The sequence below is a fragment of the Synchiropus splendidus genome, chromosome 1 (assembly GCF_027744825.2).
Source record: "Synchiropus splendidus isolate RoL2022-P1 chromosome 1, RoL_Sspl_1.0, whole genome shotgun sequence".
NCBI lineage: Eukaryota > Metazoa > Chordata > Actinopteri > Syngnathiformes > Callionymidae > Synchiropus > Synchiropus splendidus.
Window position 1 is genome coordinate 47,246,690 of NC_071334.1, and position 14,279 is coordinate 47,260,968.

Below are 14,279 nucleotides of genomic sequence, written 5' to 3' on the forward strand. Positions count from 1 at the left end.
GAGGCCAGTGCATCAGTCACCTCCCAGGCTACTTCACACAGCTATTACAGAGGGATCACATCATGCTGGTCAGTCAGATCGGAAGCTAAGCTTCCTGAGGACTTGTGAGGCGTGATGGCTAGATGAGGTATCATGAAACAGTATTGCAGAGTTCATGAAACAGTGTCCTAATTTTCAGAGGCCACTAGATGGTACTTTAGGTTTAGAAATGATTTGAGATTTCATTGACCATTTTACAACAGACAGTGCCATCATGTGGCCACTGAAAATCAGGGCACTGTTTCATGAAACCTCATCTACCTTTCACTCCTTGTGAAGTTACCATACTGGCTCCTTTCTTTGTTGTACAGCACAGGTGGACTCAGCATTTCAAACTTCTACACAAGCATTAGCCCTTTCTTTTTAAACTGATTTGACTTTGGAAGCTGACATCTTTGTTGCAAGTTGTGAGAGAAATGTATCTATGATTGAATTATACTTGTATCTACAGAAATACTGAGCAATTTAAAACTAACTAACAGTAAACGGCTTCCAAAATACAAGAAAAGAAGCTTCAGTCCTGGGATTCGGGATTCAAACCTTAGTCGCTAAAAATTTACTGTCAAACCAATGTTATTCTGCCAGTGAACACGTATATTCAAAAGCGTTTCAATACTACATGTTGGGATTGAAGTCAAGAGGGAATTCCCTACATGCAAGGGGACAGTTCACAGCCAGAGGGTGGCAATGGAACATTGCAAAGGAAAATTGAAGGGTGAACATACAGCTCTGTCCACTCTGCTGTGAAGCTGATATGCAGGCGTTTATTCTTAGCCATAAAGGCCTCAGTTATTAGTATCTGCAGGAAGTATTTCAGGTCCTGATCACACAAAAAGGCAGACCACATGAATCCATGACATCATCCAGTGCCTAATAATTACTACACCGCCTGAGAGTACAGTGTTTGGTTCTTCCATCTGTGTTTCCCCTTGAGGGCTTTCTTTGCATCAGCAATGTACTTCCACAGTTGTTCTTCTTCAGAAAGGGTCCTGCAAGCCTCCTGATCCCTTGCGAGGTGTCCCCCTTCAGGCTATCAGCCGCCCACTCGCTCCCGTTCATCCCTCCCTCTCCCTGGGGTTCGAGTGAAACAGCAGCTGTTCTCACTGCACCTTGGATCATCATCTCACACAACTGGCTCCATGCCATCCTTACATTGCATCAAAGTCCTACCTTCACTCGTGTCCGACTCTTGGCCCTTCTCTCACACATCTGTCACGGCAACACAAAACATGCATCGACTTGCAGCTCTCTTCTGAGAACAATCTTTTGAGTCATGGTTGACTGAAAAGGCTGAAGCAGCACAGCGGTTGAACACAGAAGCATTTAATCTTTGCAACCCTCCAGGCCCTGCGGCGAGAAGACATGCGGGCAATAATCTCAATCGGCTCAACCCAAAACTGTCTGACATCAGGCACTTGTAGTTGGAGCGATCAGAGGTTCTCCTTGACTAAATAAAGTCTGTACAAGTCTTTGGGGTTTAGTAAACCATGACAGTGATGGAGCTCCTTTGCCGCTGTCACTAGAAAAACCACAAAAGCAGCAGCTATTATTACGATCTGCATCATACATCATATTACTAAACACCCTATCAGCCCCACCGATACTGCTAGACACTGTCTCATCCTCTCAGCCATATTTATATCTTGTCACTTCCAATGGAAAATATTACAGATGCAGGTTTGATGCATTTAAGTGGGAAAAAATTTGACACTAAATGCTGTCAAGTCCATTAATATGCAGCTGTTCTCATATCAGCCAAAATAACTGATCTTAAGCTGTTTGTCTAGACTTGTTTCTGTTTTTATTTTATTTTATTTTTGTATGCCTTTTTCAATTCCTAAATCATTCTGGAGAAAGTGTGCCGACACTTTGGCTGATAACACACCTCAGCACTATTCAAGTTCACCGGGTAGCAACTATGGAGTAGGAATCCCAGTGAGGTAACCAGTGTGGCCCCTGGCAAGTTCCTTGTTGCTGATCCAAGCATCTGCTACATGACGTGTAATGTTATACTGACCTATATGAGCCGCTGATGAGGCATTATTTCTTAACATAGCAGGCCACATATCATCATTTCAGCTCTCAGCTGGAGTAAATACAGTTTAAATCTATCCAGCTATTTCTGTCTCGTCGTTCATACATGTCTTTCTCTCATTCTAATCTCTTCAGAAATCAATCAACTTACAGCACTTACACCGTCCTGTTAGTCTCTGCGCCCGTCTCACTTACCCGCAGTAACTAGATTTGACTGTCACTTCCGAAATTCAATAAGCATGTCTGACATGGAATATGATGCTAAGCTACATGTAATTATACTAGATGGCTCGTACCCTGCCAGTCAATGTCAGGTCCGTTCTACTCGCTGAAACTACCAGGCTTTAGAATTCAAGCAGCTGACCCAAACATAAGACGTCAAGCTCTGTCTTGCTTTTGCAATGACAGTAATAAGGCAGCACAGTGCATTATGCTGCAACCCCACGGAAAGAAGGGTGAAGGTTCAACTCCAGACTCTAAAATGCCTGGAGGTGTGCGAATTAATTTTTAGAGATGATAAATGAAGCTACAAATTGTAGCCGTCCACTACTAAACATGCTTCTAATGTCTCAAAACAACCGATACTCATTCCCGGCATAATATATTGACGTTGGAAAAGTGGACTTTTGCGTCCTATGCTGACGCTGAGGTGTGTTCACGCATTTGGTTCCGCCTTCCGCTGCATATCCTGACGCCGTGGGCAGCGCGTCATGTAAAAGAAAGTTGGACGCCCTTTCCGTTCTACATGTAATGTATCAATTGTTATTTAAAGGCCCTCAAACAACCGTGTGCTTCATTCACAGTGACGTTCTGACACCGTCAGTACCACGTGCGATAAATAGTTACGCAAAAAGGAAAACTTTTTTACTCCACTAAAATGCCTATGCATCACCATGCACCACCCTTTGTTGTTAGTATAGGACGCAAAAGTCCACTCTTCCAACACCAATATATTACGCCATGGAAGTGAGGATGTGTTGCTCAATAACGTCTGTTAAAAGTTTGGTTCAGCAGTCTTATGTTTGGGTAAAGAAGTCAGTCCCTCCAAATGTTTTCTGGGCTTGTGCTACTGATAAAACCTCAGGCAAAGTCGACATGGCTCCCTTTAAGTAGACCAATAAACAGTGTGTGTTATCTTTGCTTCATTAACTCCATTCTAGCTTTGATCGTGTTTCTATTCCCACAGTATTCATATGGGGAAACACATACTTGCTTTTTAAAAAAGTTTAATGAACTACGTGCAGTCCGTCTATGATTCCAATTCACACTCTGCAGTATTATAGCGAGATCATCATGATCTCGCCAGGAAACAAGTCAACACAAAACGCACTGTCCAGATGATGTAGTTTGGCAGGTGACAGTTTGTGCCATGTCCTTACACCGTAGCAGTGGAGGGAAGGCAATTTAAACATTGGCTAGGTGCAACTTCTCCTCTCACTGCCACAAAATCAGATTTGGATCTCGTCTCTGAGAATGAGAACATTTTGGATGGACTGAGGAGGAAGAGGAGGCGCATTCACGGAAGCTAGGTTTGATGTTTTCTGCTTGCTTTCTTACCTTCTTTCTTATGATGCTCCAGCTCTGACAGAATGACCAAAAGACTGGAGCTATTAAGATGGAAGGATGGATCCATGTTGGAATGAGGATGGTGATGATCACGCCGTAAATGATTGGACGACTCCTGTGGCACCGAGTCAGGCAGATGTGGGTGATGAGGGATCGACGGTGTGATCCTCTTCAACTCCTCAAGTATAATTCTGTTCTCTGACAGAGGCGATACGGAAGGGGGGCGTGCGTCTGGTGTTTCTAGAAGTGTGTCAGATTCTCCCATGGGTGCGTGCGGATGTTCAGACAAAGGGCTGGTGGGTAGCACGTTGTCTTTTCGCGAGATTGAGTTTGCTGCTGCCACAGTTTTTGCCGTCGGAGCTGTTGAGGTGTCGGTTGCGTCAGATGCGTGAGGACAGAGAATGTAAATGCAATGAGGAAGGAGAGAGCTAGGACATTAGCATAAGAGATGCTGCCTCAGATTGTTTACCCACAGAAACCCTAGTTTTCCCTTTTTTCTTCAAACGAGTGCATAGACACAGGCGTACCAGAACATTGATAGCGTCAGAAGTGAGAACACACATTGGAAGTGTGATTTTGCACTGCTGAGATCGGCTAAAATTCAAAAGTCCCTTCCAATGCTGTAGCTCCCCGTCTGAAAACAATGACTGCTAACCGTGTGACTATTCTTAATATGGTGGTGGGACAGATTCACTGAGTCTGTCTGTGTGTTTGTGATTCTCTGCCTTGGTCCTCCAGTATTTTGTTTGCAAACACATCTAGTTATCTTGAAACGTGACACAAACATTTCCAGGCAATCAATTACTAGCCTCTAAAAGTAGCGCTCAGCAACAAGTGGTTCCCTAGGAAACACTTTTAATTCCAGACAAGAATAATGTACAAAGAAGTCGAACGTTAGACCACAGTCTGCCATTCCACAAGAGGTGTTTTGGAGCTGCCTTGTTAGCATGAAAACTCTTAAATGGACTAAGCAAGCCGTGACTCAGAATTCCTTTATTAAATGGAAACAAGAGCCCCAAATTCATATCCGCACCAAACTGTGAAAAGCTACACCCATGGCATCAAAGTACTTGCAAAAGCATCCAGTCAATTTGGTGCTTGTTTCTGTGTTCAGGACAGCAGTTTGAGCAAGACAAGGCTGTGTTACTGGTGGACAGACGTGATGCACTTCACTGCCAGTCAAGGCACTATTCCGATTGGACTGGTTTTACTGATCAACAGAGGTCAAAACAATATTTCAGTCAGGTCTAAATAAAATGTGCCAGTAATCCCTATTGTGCTCCAGTACAGCAACTTCCATCTTCTGTAAATGTGGACATTACGATTGTAAATTAGACACAATGTTTTCTTCCAAGGAACCAAATCAAACAACTAGGTTTTGGATCATTGTACTGAGCGGGGACGCTGCTCAGTTCTGGATCCCTGTCTGCAGAACTGAACACGTACAGAATGGCATCTCCAAAGATAAAACAAGACCTGTTCTAAGTAATAAAAGTGACATAGCTCAGGTGATATTGTGTTCGGCCTGTGACTGAGAGGTTGCTGGTTTGTTCCTAGTTCCTTACGTGTTTGGGTCAGTGTGCCACTTAACTCCACTGTATCACAGCCCACTGCAGTCTGGGCATGATTATGTGTGTGAATGGGTGAATGACTTACCTAGTGTTAAGCTCTTTGGTTAGAGAGCACAATATAAGACAGAGCTAAAACCTTTGGAAATATTAACACAAGTATTAATATGACCAACTGACTGTAGAAAACTGATATTACCCTTAATCCTGTGGTACAATGAAACAGTGACATCAGTGGCAGACTTGTGGCGAATAAGAAATCCAGGCGACCAAAAGTGGGAAGCATCAATCCATGTACGGTTAGATGGGATATCAAACTGTGTTGTGTCATGTGTGGGTTACGTGTCTCCCTGATGTCACTATCACATAGAAAGCATGGTGTCGGCTAATACAGGCAGAGACTAATTCTACTTTCATGATATTGTTAACCACAGCATTTAGCACCAGACTACTGCAACCAACTTATGGGTATTTTTATGGTCCCTTTTACTAAACTTAATAGTCCTAAAGAGAGATAAAAGAAGCAAAGATTAACAACAATAACACTGCTGATTCATACAGGAATCTATGATTATTTTCCCATAACCCCATGTCCCCCAGTAAAACTAGTTCAGCCACAATATTAAACTAGTGGTGAGGGAGCACAGTAGAGGAGGTAAGCTGAAACTGTTGCCATATTGCTTTGCATTATAGAGAACCTTTTTTACACACCAATGGAAAGGTTTTCCCTCCCGATTTACTTCTCTGGCAGATACCTGTTCAACATTCCTAACTCAATTGATTCTCTTCCCTCACAAGCCAGGATTTGGATTCAAGTTTAAACCACCATCATCCCTGCAAGACTTCATCCTGCTGTTAGCGCCTAAAAACACTATAAGCAAGAGTGTTGTAAAGCAGAGCTAGAAAGAGGAGCTTGACGGGCCCTGGAGAAGGATCTGGCGGGCTTTAAACTTGGACGAGCAGGAGTTTTGGGGTCCACAGGGTTTGCAAGCCCAACATCAATAACCAGGAGGTTTGTGTAATTTTCACTACCTGTACGGCTGCATTGTGAGCAGCTTCATATTCTCCTATGATTGCATAACCATGCTGTCTAATTTAAGTCATCCATCATCTGCCTTCCTGCTCTTTGATAGAGACGACGCGCGTTGAGAGAGTTGGAATCTTCATCGACAAATCCGGTGAGCAGAAGAAAATCAAGCTTTATTTCCAGCGAGCAGAGAGTATCACCACTCTTCCAGGGAGCGCATCACCAATCTCCGCTGATTCATTGCATAATCCTCTGATATGTGCCTGTGTCTGTCTGTACAGATGGACAATTGTCCCATGACACTCCCTGGCTCATGAGCATATCTGGCCCACACCCCCCCAAATAAGAGCATGGAACGACATCAGCCGCAGTATTAATGCAACCAGAGGAATAGTGGCGATGGTTAATGCCACCTGTCAGTCTGAGCATTTTCATCGTTTATTACTCCAGTGCTAGACATTGATTTATCTCCAGACTAATGAAGACATTGTGATTCAGAGATGGTCAACGTTTGCCAGCTAACCAGCGAGTGACAGCATGGATGTTATTAATATGTCACATGATTTTGCAGGCATGATCCAATTTCTCAACGTCTCTGCCAAGTTCAGTCTTTATTAAAGCAGATATTAGGGTCTTAATCTAGGCGAAGGGAGTGAAGGTGGTTGGAGTTTCATTTCCCCGGCCTGTGCCGTGTTGCAGACACATGCTATCTTGCTTTCTGACACAACTGGTGCAGGAAGTGCTGCAGCTATGGCAGGACGTCGCGCCATCCCAAGGTGGGCGATGAGGCATCATGAGAGGTCACAGTCTGGCTGTACATAGGTAAGTCAGGGTTTAGGGATTTGGTCACCAGCTCTGGCCCTGCCTCTCCAAAGCCAGGCCGATAAGCTGTTGGCTACATGGATCCGACTGTTGTGCCAAGCGGTTGCTAATCCTCATCTGGGCATGCTCAAGCATTTAAATGGGTCAAACATGGGTTGCTGCTTCAATGTCCAACCGTTGAGCGTTGCAATATGCATATGTATTATATGGTAACACCCCATCGTAGCTGTGACAGAGCAACAAGTCAGTTAGTGGGTGGTAAATAATTGGTGCTTCAATTAGCACGTGTCCCAAAAGCTTATCAAGGAGAGTTTTATGGCACTGCTTATATGTCTGCCTCTTCAGAACAATATAAACTGACTATGTTAAGCCCACCATTAGAAACCTTGTTTTGAAGATGGGCAGTGATGTTAAGTTTGGTTGTCAAGTCTTGTTTCTCTCTCCACCAGCTGTCTATGGTGCAGACTGTTAAGGCAGGAATTGGAAACTATGGTTCACGGGTATATAGCGTCACAACTGTACTACTGTGATTGTCTTCTTATGGGAGTGACCCAGCCATCTCTGTCGTGTTTGTGAGATTTCTAACCAGATCAGACAAAAGAGAGTGGATTACTCCCAGTTTAGCTGCTCTACACTGAGTTTCAGAATTGATTTTAAAGCACCAAATGGTCTCGCACCTCCCCATCTGGCCGAGCTCTTAACCCGCTACGTCCCTCCCCTGTCCCTCAGGTCAGATGACCAGCTGCTCCTAGATGCAAAAAAACCAGGAGAAAGATGAGCGTAGACGTGGCCTTCTCAGCTTGTGGTCCTTGGCTATGGGATGCCCTCCCTCCTCACACAACACAGGCACCATCACTGTCCATTTTTAGTACGTTTCTTAAAACACATTTTCACCCATCCACTTTTATCAAAGCACTCAGCTGATCTGGATAGTAATTTTACTGCCACAGTTTAGATGCTTCTGTATGTTTTGTTTGACTTACGGTATTAATTGCATTTTACTATTGCATCTTATTTATTTTATTGGTTTGTTTAATTCACGTTTTACAGCACTTTCGCTTTTAATGTGAACATGTTCTTATATATATATATAAGTGCTCTATAAATAACATTTTGGGTCTGGCTTTAGGAAGGTTTTATTTACTATTTACTTGTATATGGCATCTAGTTACTGTTGCTAATGCACCAGAACTAGCAAATAAAAATGCATAAGGTGACGTTATAAAACAACCTTCAATCAACAAATCACTTTTATGAAAATATTTCGTTATTAGTCGACATATTTACATAAGCTGGGGTAGCTAGATGATAGAGCTACAGCTCTGACAACTCGGATATACTACAAAAACAATGACACCATAGCCTCATGGCTAGCAACCCGCGCAATCACTGCTTCAAGAAACTTTTGTTTTTGATTTGTTAGTAAGATCTGTTTTCCTCAAGTCATGCAAAATGAGTTTTTTTTCTGTCGTGTCTTTCTAATTGAACCAATAAAACAAGGTGAAAATTCGATTTCAATACTAAGCACGTCAAGTTTGTAAATTGAGATCTGACGGTCACCAGCTCATGATAGCATAATTCCATTGAAACCAATTTGTAGCAAAGATAATGCTTATCTGGGATCCAATTGGTTTTGCTCCCTCCCTTTGGTGGACCTTGTTTACAGTCCAACAGAACCTCTGGGTGAGACACTAACATGAGCAGCCAAGCAGACAGCAGCACCCAAGACCTTACTTTCCCACGAGGAAAAGAAGGGATGCAGATGATTTATGGCCTTGGCTGAGAAGCACCATATGCCCAATTTACCCATACTGTTACGAAGTTATGCGCACATGTAACAAAGGTTTGCACGCTGCATCAGGGTCACATTCGTGCCAACAGACCTTAAACCTTGGAACAATTATGTAGACTTTGATAATCTGCAATTGCTTTTGTGTCCAAAGACTGAGACTCAGTTGTTTTGGAATCATGGATAAAGAGTAGCTCAGGTTTAATCCTCAACACAGTGTCACACAGAATGACTGAGCAGGTACAAATCACCTCACGAGCTGGCTGACATAACCGAGGAGAGGTGCGTCCAGCAGACCCAGCCACAGCAAAGTAGCTAAAGATCTCCAAGAGATTCCAGGAACTTTGACTATGTTTACAGAGTATATTTCAGGTTTCTTCTAATGAATGTACTCTTTAACTCCCCTACTGAAACCAGCAAGAGAAAGTGCTGTGTTGTCGGGCTCTAATGGATTTGCTTAAGAGAGCGGGGAAAACGACTGGTGACATCACAGCGCGACTCGAGATCCCAGCTCCTCGTGCGTCTTAAGTGCTTTTTCTGACGGAACTCGAGATTTCCGCTGCCGACTGGCGAAGGCAGGCAGCTTTAAATTTAGCATGAGGCTAAGAAAGGGTGGAGCGCTGCTTCACTTTCAAATGACTGACTGCTTCTGTTGTGGGATTATTCTAAAGTGAAGTGTCAGAACGGATGTCTAGCGTGTCCTGTAGGTTTGACATGGCCTCAGAAAGATACACGTGGTTGTCCTGCACTAGTTTTCAAAGGTTCATCAAGCATTTATGGAATGTCACATTGACTATGAGGTGCACACCTGCGTCGCCCTTGACACACGCTTGCCACATTCTACCAACAGTATTAGAGCACCAACTACAAAATAACACATTTTATTTTCCGCCATCATGAATGTTTTAGACTCTGTGGTCCAGGAACGGTTTAATGCAGATATGCCTGAAGAGGCTGAGGATGCAGCTCATTTGATGTCTGGAGAAGAATACATTTCTGACCACTTCACAACCTCTCTTCACAGGTGTTAAGCTCAGGGTGAGTGGGAAGGGCAGCACATGCGGGGGCGGTCAGAAACACCTTCTGGGTTAAATCATGTTGGACCTTCCAAATGCAGATTTGTTTTCACCAGTTTCTATACTTCAGGTTCCAAACCCTTTTAAATCAGCCATGTACAAGGAATCCTACGATGCAACAAGAAGAGCCACTTAAACTGGTTCTACTTCAAGGTAAAGACTGGACTCCATATTTAAGTAAGGTCGCTGCCAATCCCTGAATTTTATTTGCTGCAACTGAAAGTTTGTGAAAGCTGGAGGACAGGTTTGGAAACTATATGAGCATGTGACCAAATGGCAGCTTTTTAAACAAAAAGACTTCATACTGTAGGTCTGCACCTCTAACCTTCGTCTTTCTGTCAAAAACAACAGCTGTTACGTTCATAGTAAAAATATTAACACAAATAAATTGTCTCCAAATACAGTCTTCATTAAATCGCTTTGTTTCTGTTTCAGTGACATCTCTTTGGCAATCCATAAGTTGATGCGCCAATACGAGAAAAAAAAAAAATCATGTTCCTCATTGTCTGAATGTCGATATATTGTTGTTCAGCGGTGAGCTTGTACTAGTCCGTTCACCTCATGACACCATAGCTTAGCTCAGCCTACTTCCCAGCCAGTAGGTGACAGAAGAAAAATGCAAAACTATTTCTTAAAACAAATCAGGCGATTAAAGTCATTCTAAATGTACAAAGTTGAGATCCCATGGATTCCTCACTCATATACGGCAGATTAGTCACGGGATTGTTGTTACGGGGGCCATGAGCAGGAAAGTAGAAAGTAAAGTGGAAATTGAAAGTGAACATTGTTTGATATTACACAATGGCTTGGAAGGTACTTTCTGTGTAACAGCATAAATGTTTTTGTTTTGTGCAGTACTTCATTTTAAAACATCATTTCATTTCAGAGGCACATTTTGATGTGACATTAAAATATAGGACAGTTTGGCATGGACACTGTGAATTTATGGGGGAACTGAACTAGTGATCTTCCCTCCATCGTGATCTAGTTCTCCACAGTTCAGGAAAGTGTATCACGGAAGAACCAAGACATTAGTTTGAACCACCAGAAGATGTTTTACACTTCAAGTTCATGACAGGGTTGTAGGCAGAATTCATCACCTGAGTCAAAGTCTGTTGAAGAAGACGAGCAGCACTAAAAACATCTGGATAAGGCGAGCCCTCCAGCGACAAACACCATGAGCTGCCAGTTATCTCTTGCGGTGAATGGGAGGACAATATTTCTCTTTGAAGCGTGTTGTTCTCTCCATAAAAGTATCCTCTGGCCTAACCAACTCTCGACTTCCTCAGGACCTCTGAAATGCTCTCATGTCTCAGCTCCTGCTCCCTCCACTGTCCAGCTTCACCTTCATCTAAGAAGCCCCGAGTCGTCCTACCTCCTGCTTCCTCCCTCTACTTCCCTTTGGGTGGAGCAGATGAAGATCATGTTGTGGCTGCTCAGCAGAAAACTTAATGAGCACAAGTCTAGAGATAATCAACAGACAAAACCAACTCCATTACTCCTCGAAATAAACACACAATTGTTTCTAATTGTGGGAGGAGCCGCTTTAAACAGACTTCTGCACTGCAGTCCAATTTCTCAGTCGAGCCATGCACCAGCTTTTTCAGCTTGTTGGGCCATGTGGAGAAAAGCCCAGCGCTGTCAGGGTTGATGTTGCCACTTTGCCGATCGTTTCTGTCTAACAGCTCGGAGGCTGAGAGCGTCTCCACAGAGAGAATCCCTAATCAAATTCCCTTTTATTCCTGCCTCCCTGAGCTCCTCACCCTGAATCTCACTGCATTACAACACAGTAACACGCGCCCGCATCCATCTCTTCTCTTCCCTCCTCGACCCTCCTTCTGAGCTCCACACTTATCTCCAGCCACCTCCCGTTCTTGCCCTTCAATCCATCCATCTTTAGTCAAAGCAGAAGCAGCAGAACTGTGGAAGAATTCCTCTGTGCGGGTTAGTGAGTTGTGCTGTGATGAAAGGACACGGCGACAGCACGGCCTATTAATAATGAAGCACACAAGGTCCGAGCTGCGGCACCGAGACAGGAGATGCAGGAGAAGTGAAATGACTGACTGGAGACAGGCGAGTGGGCGGGCAGTTGAAGCGGCAAACATAAGCAACAGTGTGAGGCTAAACTTTCACAAAAGAATGAAACGAAAGGGAGTGATAAAAGACGGAGAAGAGCAGCATGATAGATCAGATCATTACTTACTAGAACCGGAGGGGGATCCAGCAATGGAGCCTGAAAGAGAAGAGGAGGAGATGAGAACTTGTTTGTTTATGCATTCATTTGCCTAAAGACTCAGGTGGGAGGGGGGGAGATGAAGAGGTGTTCCATAAAACAAGAGCTTGTTTTGGACCGTCTTGTGACACTCAACAGTAAATACCGGTCCATGGTTGCTCGCTCTGAAGCTGACGCCATCATCTCAGGTTGTCACATGACAGATTCACTGGTCACGTTTTTCACAAACACACGATTATCACAAAATCAACACACATCTCCTTAATTGTTCTGCTATACATGAGATAAAATACTGTTTACCTATGTACCATCGAAACCTTAGTTTCATCAGTTATCTGCTCCGACTTTGCTTATTTACAGTCAATAAAAATGACTAACAATAAAACATTCCAATACCGTGTCGACGAGTACTACTGTGTTTCTCACATAGTACATATTTCTGTGTAATGTTTGACAATACAAGGATATGATAAATGACCCAAGGAGTCGGTACAGCAGTGCTTAACTCAAATATGAAGCTGTGCAGTACCTCAGCCCTGGTGCATTAGAGAAATACATAATTCATGAATAAAAAAGGAAATCATGGAGCGTGCACAACCCATTGAAACTTCATTACAAATGCTAAAATTATGATTCCATTCTACAAGCAATTCAACAAGCTCCTACTTCCATGACGATCGAGCTAGCATGCTACTGAAGCTAAACCTCTGCCTCTGTAAACTGAAATTCACAACATGTACGAACTCAAAATGTGCAACCTGCTTCTTTTGAAGTCTAAATTTTTTACCTCTCATGCACATTTTTCTAAACTGGACTCGCGTTTGGCTCGGCCGGCCGTGCATAATGCGATCCACAGAGACCCCATTGCATCGGGAGCTTTGGCCATTTTGTGTTGCAACAAGCAAACATTTGAATTTTTAAATTACACTAATGGCGTTGAGGGGGAAGGGAGGCGGAGGCGAGGGGACGTGAAGGTGAACGTCGGCGCCATTAGAACTGGGTTGGAAACAACAGCATGATAAAAGGGGCTGACAATAGGGCCTTTCTCTGCAGAGAGTGCAGGTGTGTTCGTCTCTGCTCCTGAGATGGTTCTTTGAAAGGAGAAGCGCAGGGAGGGGCTGGCCTAGATTATTATTTTATCATCGCTAGCTACTGTAGCTGCTCTCCAAGAGGGTCCCCCCCACACACCCCCACACACACACTTTCTTCTTACGTGTGTCAGATCTGACTGTTCGTCCTTGTTACCAAGATATTTCTGTTTCATTCACATGATGACAAACTTTGCCGCAGCATCACAAACTACAATAATCCAGTACACCATAAGACCCAGTTCACTCAAAGCCTTTCCATGAAGAGTTTGTGTCTTCCCCCTAGTTCTTGTTAGGGTTTTCTTCCACAGGTCAGGCAGGGATTAATTGTTGACTCTAAAAGTGTGTGTGTGGGTGCTTGTCAATCTAGGTGTCCCATTATGTACTGGGGACCTGACCCCGCCACTTACACCGGTGACTATGGTGTGTGGCTGTCTGGACCAGGAAAAAGAGCCTTAATATGATGGGAAAACACCAAAGATATACAGATAAGTAACAAGGAAAAAAAGCGCCATTAATCATCGAATTATTAAAAAATTAGTATTAAAAAAAAATTAAATCAGAAAGAGCTATTGACAAAATGTGACATCATAAAGGTACTTAATAAATCACAATACTACTACTACTACTACTAATAATAATAATAATGATAGTAATTTATAAGACAAGAAATACTGTCAAAAATGGGCAAACACCAAAAAAAAAAAAGAAATTAAACGGCTGAATAATAATGAAATACTCAATACAATATGTGCAAAAATAAACTGTCAGAAACATTCCCACATGCTCAGTTTCATACTTTTACTCTTTACATTTATGGCTTCATCAATGTAGCCAAGGGGCCACACGTTGACCCAGTTCTGCGCTCACCTGTCACTACTGTTTATATTAATGTTTATCGTTTTTTTTCTGCAGCAGTAGAACTCTAAAGATGATGAATCAAAATGAATCAAAAGAATAGAATAGAATGAATCATCATTGTCCACCAAGATAGAAAACAGTCAAAAGGCAGCTAGGTACAAAAATAGAAGTGGAAT

The 14,279-nt window shown here is 43.1% G+C and overlaps 1 protein-coding gene across 9 annotated transcripts in view; it reads right to left on the reverse strand.

The window, feature by feature from the left end:
- The window catches only part of ntng2b (netrin g2b), an 82,965-nt gene that overhangs the window by 21,521 nt on the left and 47,165 nt on the right, over positions 1-14,279 (reverse strand). For 8 of the 9 annotated variants that reach the window (XM_053854079.1, XM_053854077.1, XM_053854076.1 and 5 more), the window contains 2 exons: positions 12,125-12,154; positions 3,631-3,999 (listed from right to left, as the gene is read on the reverse strand). In XM_053854079.1, the coding sequence (XP_053710054.1) occupies positions 3,631-3,999; positions 12,125-12,154 (399 nt within the window). The remainder of the gene's footprint in view (positions 1-3,630; positions 4,000-12,124; positions 12,155-14,279) is intronic. The other variant, XM_053854082.1, reaches the window with a different exon arrangement.